An 11093-nucleotide genomic window follows, 5' to 3' on the forward strand; every position below is an offset into this window, starting at 1 on the left:
TTAATTTTTATAACAAAATTTTTATTTTTTTGTAACAGATTTATTTTTTTTATTAATACATTAACAAACGGCTCGAATATTAGGCGCACGTTGTATCATAAAAAGATGTTCTCTTTATGGTAATTCCATCGACATACAGATATCGATGGGTAATTCTCGTATTGGAAATGAATTAGGCTATAAATTTAATTTCCTCAAATTATTAAAAATGTGGGTCTTCTCTCTCGTACGTATACGTATGTCGCGTTTGGCTGTAACGTAAAATGTTACGCGCGCGTATTGCGGAGCATTGAGATTAACGTCGGTGCACAATGTTTTGCACGCGAATTAATCTGTTTTAATATCAGTTCTTCAATGAAATAATATACATCCTCGAATTAAAGAATCGTGTGCGGCACGTAAATCTATGTACAACTAGTGTGAAAATCTATAAACATTGAGGAGACGTGGCACATTACTGTACAATATACAATATTTCTTTGAGCAGTTTTAAGCGTTTATAGCGAGCCCTAGTTTAGTATGCGATAAAGGATTGAAGGGAGTCGTGTTTCGAATCTCCTTCTCCAAACAATTGCTATAAATGTCGGCAGTGAGCTCGTTCAGTGGAATCTCCTTGTCATTTTTGGCAGCTTTCATGGCGTCGTCCACCGATTTCCTGATCTCACTCTCTATTGTCTGAAATAGAAAAAGATTGTACCTACATAGTATTATTTCAAATAGAATAAATTATTAATAGTAACAAATGTAAAGCATAAACAATCGCAAAAGCTAACGAGATGCCGACTTACTTTGATCTCTTCCGCAGTAACAAGATTGACATTTAGAATTCTCTCCTTGAAACTGGTCAGGGGATCCCGAGTTTGTCGAACCTCTTGTACCTCTTCTCGCGTACGATAGCTGGTTCCAGGATCCGACATACTGTGCCCGCTGTATCTGTACGTCACCGTCTCCATGACAATCGGCCCCTTACCAGATGTGCAGTGCTCAATCGCAAATCTCGTGGCTTCTCTCACGGCTAGCACATCCATTCCGTCAACCTGGAACAATTTTCACCGTAAGTCCCATTTATCTAAATAGAACATAAATATTTCAAAAGAAGGATAATGCACCCATATTCCAGGAATATAGTCGCCTCTGGTGTAATAATCCGTGCTCGCCGAGGCACGATCCACACTAGTACCCATTCCATATCCGTTATTCTCGCAGACGAAGATGCAAGGTACGTCCCACAGTTTTGCCATATTGTACGCCTCAAACACTTGACCCTGATTGGCCGCGCCATCGCCGTACAATGTTAGACAAACTCCACCGTTATTCAAGTATTTTTGCGCAAAGGCGATTCCAACTCCCAGTGGCACCTAATTGCAGTAAAAATAGAAAAATATTTTTAAAAAGTTTAAACATTAACCATGTTAAATTGAACATTAGAATCAACGCGAACCTGAGCGCCAACAATGCCGTTTCCTCCATAGAAGTTTTTGGAGTACATGTGCATGGAGCCACCTTTGCCTTTGGCATTGCCACCTTGTCTGCCCGTAAGTTCCGCAAAGACACCAAATACATCTATACCCATCAAATAAGTCCATCCGTGTGCACGGTAAGCTGTGATTACAGCATCCTGGGATCTCATCGCAGCTTTCATGCCAACTGCGCAAGCTTCCTGCAGAGAAAATGCGACAAAAATTAAAGTTGTTTTGACTTAAACAAATATAAAAAGAGATGCAAAAGGATCGTTACTTGTCCAGAGTATAAGTGACAGAACCCACGAACGATCTTCTCTTTGTACAAGTTGCCAGCAGCTGTTTCCATACGACGTATCGTATGTAATTGCTTAAAATATTTGATAGCGTCATCTCGGGTCACTGTAACCTTAGTGGATGGACCGTGGTCTAATTTGTGCAAGCGAAAAGGCTTAGTCTCGAAGGAGGCTTCAGTGGCATAATTATTTTTCTTGCTCAAGAAGAATGAGGCCACCTAGAAACGTCAGAAACTAATAAATGTTCAGCAACACAGAAATGTATCATAATGTAACTCTAACACGTGCGACAGTGTGAAATTTACGTTAACTTGTGAGAATCAGTGACGGTGTTCCTTGGTGAAAAGCTCAAGATTTTGTGTTAACATGTATCGAATCCAAAGCAAACACAAGATAGCAGCGCGAATCGCGGATAATTACCTCGTTCCAGCTTCCAAACTGGCGAGTATGCAAAATATTGAGGAAAGAAGAAGACTCATGAAACACGATGTCGCAAGCAGGGATGTCTAGGGCTCGTAACGAGGCCCTGACACGGTAAAACGCGACGCGGCTTGTTTAGAGGTCACACATCGCCCGTGTCAATGCACTTACGTTTCGTCGCGACGACTGCGCGGCGACGTTCCTGAGGCAGCTCGGTATCATTTCCTAACAGGGAGGGAAGAGATTAGCGGAAACAGAACTCGTTTTTCGTCTCGTGGAGTCCAGTACAGAAGTGCACCTCGTCGCCGAGAACCACCTTCACATGACACGAACTCTCTGTCTCACGCCACCGCGGCCACCCACCGCCACTGGACAGTGTTCCGATCGGGGCTCCCTTTTTCGCGCATGCGCATTGATATGGCAGAAAAAAACAGTAGTGAAACGCGTGCGGATTAGTGGGCGCATTGATGGTATTCTTTAATTATTTCTGCCAAATAAAGTTTATTTATTATTTTAAATATAAACATTTATTTTATTTTAAAATTATCTCAATTAGCACCTCTACCCTATACCATGATATTCTTAATTTTAAGTTTTAATAATAATCCTAATATAACTCATATTAATATACACTATCATTTACCATTTATTTTTAATTTTCTTGCATCTCGTGAAAAGTTAAATTATCAATAAGAAAACATTGTTACATTAAATGTATATTAAATATATAGTGTGTATATGTAGTATACATTTAAATGTAAATATATATTATTATATACACAAACATACATATATATATATATATATGTATATTATATATATATATGTATATTATATATATATATATATATATATATATATATATCATATTACAAATTTTCAGTAAATTTGTTGATAATTTAATGGGGGCGAATAACGGTACACCTTTTCGTCTACGCTAGATACGGAATTGATGATATTTTCGACGCGCATGCGCGAAAAAGGGAGCCCCAATCGGAAATCGGAACACTGGTTATACTTCCACCATGATTAGCGCGGTTCTTTCCATTCGCTAGAACGTTACCTACCAGACCGTTCGATCGGATTCTTCGTTCGCATAGAGACACCGTTAATTCGACACCGATCGCTAACTTGCAGTCCAGGAGGCAAAGAAAGGACACGAGGCAATATTCCGATCAAGTGTTTTCGGAGACGCATGAGGTACGTGTAAAAGCGAGCGAGATACGTCTTCTCTGGTCTCGTCGAGACCGGCGACACTGTTTTATTATCAATCGTCCACCATGTGATGTTGCACCATGATCTTGCATGCGCTAAGCGTCGGATATCATTTTCATCGATAGCGATACGCGTTACTTATAATTAATTTCGAAACTAATTTTCTGTACGAATGTAGACCCGGCACAAAGCGCGTCGATCACTACATAGACATGTTCTAACACGACATTACTCAAGAAGACCGGTGCCTGTATTTTTTTTCTACTCGCGAGGTTCTAGGCCATGACAACAAAACGTGCCACAGAATTATTTTGAAGGACTTTTCAACAATAGACGCATCTTTAATTCTCTCTACGTAAGAATCATTTTATCTCTATTTCACTAAATCGAACAGACACGATGTGTCGATATGTTTCTTGTAGGACATCTTTCCACGTGCACGCGAGGTTTTTTCGTCAACTATCTTATTGTGAATATTTCGAAATTCGTTACAAACTGTAAAAAAAAAAGAGATTACACAAAATCGAGAGTCAAAGTTATAAATTTGTTTTTAGTAACATACCAAAAAACTATAGTTATAAGTAAGTTATAAATTTGTTGTATATTCTTGGCTTATATTTCTTATCCGTCTATATTCGGTAACATTAAGGCTATTCTACAGAAGATGCAGTTCGAATTCAAAAACGTATTTCTCATATCTCAAGATCAATCTGTCTTCGTCTCACGTATGGTGAAACGTGGTATGCGAAACAGACAGACTGTCCTTGAGATCTGAAAAACTATGAATTCAGAACTCAGGTCACAGCTCGCAAATGTGGACATAACTCTCTTTTGTTTGGCTGTTGTTATCGCGTCCTTTATTTGTTCTGTGTCTTATGTAGAAACACTACCATGTCAGTTATAAATAACTTAATCTATTTATTGTGGGCAGGATTAGGTAGTAGCTAGTTAAAATGTTAAAAGTTAATAACTTTTAACTAGGTTAATCTTAAATTTAATTTTTAATTTTAACTAGTTATTTTTGAAACATTTAAATTTATTAATTTTTTTACCAAGTCTAAAATTTATGTAAAAAGAAAAATTACCACATATAAAATATTTTTGTTATTTTATATAAACTTAATTTACAAATAAATTATTAAATTTGTTTGATGATTCATATTATAATTGTTCTAAGTAATTTAACTGCAAAAAACTTACAAATTTATATAATTGTATATGCATTTTATATGATGCGGATTTGTGAGAAAGTTAATTAATATTTCTTTTTAACTAAATTAAATTAAAATTAATGGCATATCAAATTAATTTAATTACATTAAAATTTAAATAAAAAGTTAATTGTGAAAGGTATTATGTATGCTAAATTAGAAAGTCATAGTTTTATAAAATTATAGATTATTTAAACAATTATAACAGGGGTCATCAAATAAATTGAATACTTTGTATATTGAGTTTCTGAAATAATAAAGAAATATTTTTTTGATATGGAAATGTATTTTATCTTTTATAATTGTTTTCTTATACAAATAATTTTTTAACTTAGGAAAGAAATTAAAGTGTGTTTTAAAAATAACTAAAGTTAAAAATTAAATCATTTAAAATTAACTTAGATTAATTAAGTTAGTTAAAGCTACATTCAGAAATTCACTGCCAGTATTGAAAATCTATAGTACACATAACGTGAACTATAAATTTTCAATACTAGTGTATAACGGCATGCAACATTAGTTAAAACTTATTAATTTTCTAGCTTTATTATTTAACACAATGATAATAAGAAAGCCTTCTTTGCTCGTAGCTAGATCTTAGTAGCCTATATTTATTTGTGTGATTTTATATACTTCGAGTTCAACCAGAATGTGCGCCGAATTGTTTTTCCGGTCGTAACACAGTATAAAATCGCACAAATAAATATAGGCTACTAAGATCTATCTACGACCGAAGGCTTTCTTATTATTATTGTGTTGTTACGTTATCGGTCCAAAACATATCTCTTTATTATTTAACTTTTTAACTACTCAACCTTAGAATAAATTATGTCATACAAACATATCTAAGGATAGAAAATTTCTTTAGACTTGAGAACTTCTATATTCTAAATTCATTCGGCATGCTTGAAAAATTTGTAAAAAAATAAATGTAATGCCAGTTTTAGGGATATCTAAAAACTGAAACAAAGCCATGGGAATATAAATGATCTGATTGAGAGAATGTTAACTTAGAACATATACACAGTTAATGAGAATATTTTAGACTTATCGAAATATATAAATAGAAACTACTGTGATGTATATTCTCATGTTTCACAAGTTTATCTATCTGTGTAATCTGCTACATTATCTTCATCCGGTGGATTCTCCTTTCATCAATACTTATTTCTAAGCAAGAACTTGTGTGTGCAAAAAAGCAACACGATTTTTCAAGCGTTAATATGGACTAATATTTATTACCAAGCATTTTTACAAGATTAAATTTTTTTATTTGACTGTTATTTAGAAAAAAATTATTTAGAAAGTCTTGTTGCATGTGATTGTTTATAATATTAATATTTGTGCATCATTAGTAGAATAAAATTTTAACAAAATCGAATGTTTGGATTATAAATCTAAAAATAAAATTGTTTTTTGTCAGTTTGATTTATCACATGCATTACAATTATCTTTGGTTCAGTCACAAGTTTATATATCACTATTATCATTAATTTATACATTTTATTATATACTTTGTATCAGATTAAATTACTTTTATCATCTTGTAATCTCATTCAGATATTGTTATAATGATTTATATTATTAAAACACAAAAATTTTCTATATAAAATTTTTTAATGTAATTACATGCTATATATTCATTTAACGTGCAATATTTATTATTATAGGTAAAAATGGCTGAAGAACAGTAGGGAGTTGATGACGCATTGGACTCTCTCTTGTCGAAAGTGCTTGCGCTGATGTAGAACATAACTTTTACCAAGTATTTGATGTGTCTGATAATTGCTAAATTCCTTCTTCAAAATAAGACAGAGCTCCATGCGTGCACATACCATGTTCTGTGTGCTGTGGTCCTGTAACTCCTGTTCTGCATTAGTTGAGCATTTGTAGCGTTAAGTGGACCGTAACTTGTATTGCACGGCTGCTACGTCTCACCATGGAAGATCATATAAATTTAATGCAATTTTTCTCTATGAAACATGACGTCAACACCATACGTTGCCATAATTGCATCTGTGATAGAATTGTACAGCTCTATCTAAATCAGATCGAGAAAGACAAAATTGATCGTCGACGAAGGTTACAGCAAAAACCGGTATGTAGGTTTGTCGAAAATTTTCAGATCTTTTTCTATATACTAATTCCGTAGACGTAGGATTACCATAATAATTAATTGTTTTTATTTGTAAAATTTTGTTTATTAATTCCTGAATTAAGGGAATGAATTAACACGTTTTCTATGGAAGAAAAAGAAATAAACACATTTAACCTTTAAACACATAAGTGGGTCTGAGAGACCTCGTATGAAGTTTCGAACGCTTGCTGTGTGAAAACGGAATGAGATAGGTTCGGACCAGGACGTAAAAAAAAATTTGAAATTTCCTCTTTTGATTGATATGGTTAATCAATTTTTTTGGTTAATTAGAATTTGAATGGCACGGCAGCAAAGTTTTGTTAGGGTTAATGCAACCCATATGACTTATGAGTGAAACTTTTTTGTGAATAATCCTATGTAAAAAAACTGGATAAAACACGATCAAACAGGTCCGTTCGCGTATGTTACTCTGTCTAAAGTTGAAATACTATAGTGCCATGAAAAAGAGGACTTCTGCGTAGGGTCCAAAATATATTATGAAACATATCAATTTTCAATTTTAGACACCTTGAGTTTATCAAAAATACCACATGTTCGCTTTGTTACGTAAATATATTTTTTAATAGAAATGTCAGTAACATAATTTTTTATTTGAAAGTATGACTCTTTAGCTTTAAAAAAAAATTCTTTTAAAAAAAGTGGATTTTTAGACACCTAAAAATACCTTGTATTCTGCTTGTTATACAGGTTGATTATTAATGAATGTCCCTGCTCTTTACCATAGAAGCACGTATTTGTGATTTCTAATATAATATGTTAGAAATACTTATCTGTCAGTAAATTATGTTCCTATGGTAAAAAGCGGGGACATTCATTAATAATCACCCTGTATAATTATACTTTTTAAAAAGAATGACAATACCATAATTTTTTTTGAAAGTATGACTCTTTAGCTTCAAAATGCTATATTTGAAAGTTCTTAAAAGTTTTTTTGTTACTGAGATATGATTTTTTAAAGGAAAAGTGGATTTTTGAACAATTTCTAATTTTTGCTTAAAAGTTTTTCTTTTATAACTTAACAATAAATCATTTTTCAGCAATGCCGATTATGCAGTCACATTTCTGAGATTCTGAACTTTTATGTGAAAAAAAGAGATTGTTGAAAAATGTTGATTGGAACCAAAGTTATAACTTCTCAAAATTGATAAAGTCTCCCAGACCCAAAAATGTGTTTACGTGTTTTACGGGATTGGTGTGTTTAATGGTTAAATAAATATATAAAAAAATTATATAAAAAATTTATATATAAAGAAGTTAATTGTACAATTGTCATAATTGTACATTAATTATACATATTATTTATCATATATTCAATTAAGAGTATAATTTGATAATGCTCTAAAATAACTTTCCTGATAGTTAAATGTTAGCAAATGTTGGCAGATTGATAGCAAAGGACCTCAAAGATTGATGCGGATTCCTCTTTGATCAAACATAGTTTGACCAAATTTGCTATCAATCTGCCAACATTACTAACAGGGTTATTAAAATTTGTTTACATTTCAATATATCCACAATAGAATCCATCAGCAATTTTTTTAAATTCTTGAATTAAGTCTTTGAACTTTTGTAAACAAACGTTTATTTTTGTGATTTAACAATTTTTTATCTTGTCTTATTCTTTCCAATGCAACAAGTGTACAACTGGTTCAGTTACAAAGAACAGACTTTATTAGTCAAATTGTAAAGTGACATATTGCATTACAGCTTGGGCAACAAATTCAAAACATGTCAAATCGACTTTCAAGAACGCCAAAAAAATAAAAATAAAAAAACTTAAAACTTCAAAAGAGGGAAGGAGTGCCAAATTTCCAAAGCCATCGTTCTCTGAGGAAAACGACGAAGCAGAAAGAAATCCTTCCCAAAACATAAATAAAGAAATATCCAACAACATACACAGTATCATTAGTAATCGTAATTCAGGTAACGATGATTCATCATATGTCGATGCTGAAAAACGAATTACAAATTGCAGCAAGATTCCGAAAACTTCGAAGTTTTAAATCCTTTTAAGTCTTAAAAGGATTTAAGACGTCCACGTCTATCAAAACGCCAGTCAAAAATTTGAATTCTAACAATAAAAGGAATACACGTACTACAAATAACGGTTTAGTCTCTTTATGCAGCTATCTAAGTTTTCATGTAATAATTTACATCTGAAATTTTTGCATGTACAGAATTTGAATGACTGATGTAAAACAGCAGATGTATATCTCGATGCTTCAGATTTTTGATGAACAATGTTCCATTAGATGATGGATCTATCAACATAGACTGATCTTGTATCATTGTACTGTTGTCATTAGTTTGAGAATCATTGTAGCTACGTCCAGGCATCCCGCTAATCTCAAGGTGTGGATTGTTCAATAGCATCTTCATCGTTCGCGACAAACCAGTTTTCACTAAGGCAATTTCCGTCGTGTTGGACAGAGTCTTGGATTTTGATTTAGATTTTAACGACGGTAACTCTCTATATGAAGTTGATGATGATGAATTGTATTTTTTTTAATTCTCATCTTGCAAGCGTACTTTTTTTTTTATTAAAACTGAAGTTTTCGGAATCTTGCTGCAATTTGTAATTCGTTTTTCAGCATCGACATATGATGAATCATCGTTACCTGAATTACGATTACTAATTATTACATGAAAACTTAGATAGCTGCATAAAGAGACTAAACCGTTATTTGTAGTACGTGTATTCCTTTTATTGTTAGAATTCAAATTTTTGACTGGCGTTTTGATAGACGTGGAAGTTTTAAATCCTTTTAAGTCTTAAACGGCATCAATAGCATCTTCATCGTACGCGACAAACCAGTTTTCACTAAGGCAATTTCTGTTGTGTTGGACAGAGCCTTGGACTTTGATTTAGATTTTATCGACGGTAACTTTCTATATGAAGTTGATGTTATTCTAACAATAAAAGTCTAGTACTACAAATATATTTCAAACTACTCAAGATCAAAGTGACAAACTACCTAATGTGTCACTTACAAAGAAAAAATCTGATAATAAGCAATTACAAAGTCTTTGATAGAAAGTGTTTTATATGTACAATTTTATTATTTACTTGTTTCAAGATATATATACTATTATATTTGATTTTTTATGGGGAATAGTTATAAAATAGGATATTGTCAATATGTGGGACCATTTATGAACATTGACATATAAATACATTTTTATCTTAATCGATACACGCACACGATTGTTATAATAAGTAGTGCGATCATATTTTTATTGTAAATAATTTAAGAGAGAGAGAGAGAGATAAAAAAGAATCATACATTATTTTCAAATATTACAAGAGTCATTGGGATTTTAACTATGGCCACCTCAATAAGGATATTCCACGTCTATGTTCATACTAAACTTACAAATATGAGTGTGTAGTATGAACATAGACGTGGAATATTCTTATTGAGGGGGCCATAGTTAAAATCCCAATAAAATATTAAATAGCAATCAATACATTATCTGGATCGCACTAACTATAGCAAGATAAAATATTACAATAAATATATAATTTTTTTGTATCTTATAATTGCTTTTTAAAAAATTTATACGTAAACTTTTTTAATTTTATATTTTGTTCGAGAAATAATTGCATTTATAGAAATAAAACGATTATTGGTTTATTATTGATTATAAATGGACGAAATAAATAAATGAATTATAACTGTCAAATTATGACTATCGTGCTCAGATTAAAAATTGAAATATGTTCTAATAAATTTAAGCATAAAATTAAACACGTTAAAATATGTTATAAGGAGTATACGAAATTAAGACTGACAGTGTAACATGCTAAACGTGCATGATTTTTAGAAAATGTATAATTTGTAAAATGACTTTTGAAAAATAGAAGATGACAATATATATATGAGATATGTACATATTCTGCATATTCTTTTATTTTATACCTTATATTAAAAATATATTAAAAGTATAAGTTTTGTACTCACTTCTGTGAATAGAATATGAAAAGCTGAGTGATTATATTAAGCAATATACGTGTATATATTTATAATGTTAATATTTCTATGTGATGAGAGATATTTAGCACTATTATATATTTGGCAATATGTATTATATATTTGCTAAATATAATTGAAGCTGATAATTTTTAAAAAATTATGTGAGATATAAATTTATAAGTTTTCTTTTAACAATATTAAAAAAATTGAATATATGATCAAATATTTTATAAAAATTATGTAAAAAAAGTATTGTCTAATTCGTAAATACTTTGAACATGCACCTTTTCCCGCCTTTTTAGTTTTGATAGAAGAGAGGAAAAGATCATCTAAAATATATCGTATTGTCGATAATTATC

At 31.7% G+C, this 11093-nt stretch overlaps 1 protein-coding gene across 2 annotated transcripts; it reads right to left on the minus strand.

Moving 5' to 3' along the window:
• Positions 1–18: 18 nt before the first annotated feature.
• LOC105204834 (probable pyruvate dehydrogenase E1 component subunit alpha, mitochondrial) lies at positions 19–2569 on the minus strand. 2 transcript variants are annotated; one of them, XM_039458398.1, is made up of 7 exons: positions 2348–2563; positions 2177–2194; positions 1738–1974; positions 1442–1660; positions 1110–1358; positions 789–1037; positions 19–675 (listed from the first exon to the last, which is right to left on the minus strand). In XM_039458398.1, exons 1-7 carry the CDS (start codon positions 2396–2398, stop codon positions 490–492), a joined length of 1209 nt encoding a protein of 402 aa, XP_039314332.1. In that variant the 5' UTR covers positions 2399–2563; the 3' UTR covers positions 19–489. The 2 variants fall into 2 exon arrangements, with proteins under 2 accessions (XP_039314332.1, XP_011172365.2); XM_011174063.3 differs by lacking the exon at positions 2177–2194 and having other exon boundaries at positions 2348–2569.
• Positions 2570–11093: the final 8524 nt, after the last annotated feature.

The sequence above is a fragment of the Solenopsis invicta genome, chromosome 16, assembly GCF_016802725.1.
Source record: "Solenopsis invicta isolate M01_SB chromosome 16, UNIL_Sinv_3.0, whole genome shotgun sequence".
NCBI lineage: Eukaryota > Metazoa > Arthropoda > Insecta > Hymenoptera > Formicidae > Solenopsis > Solenopsis invicta.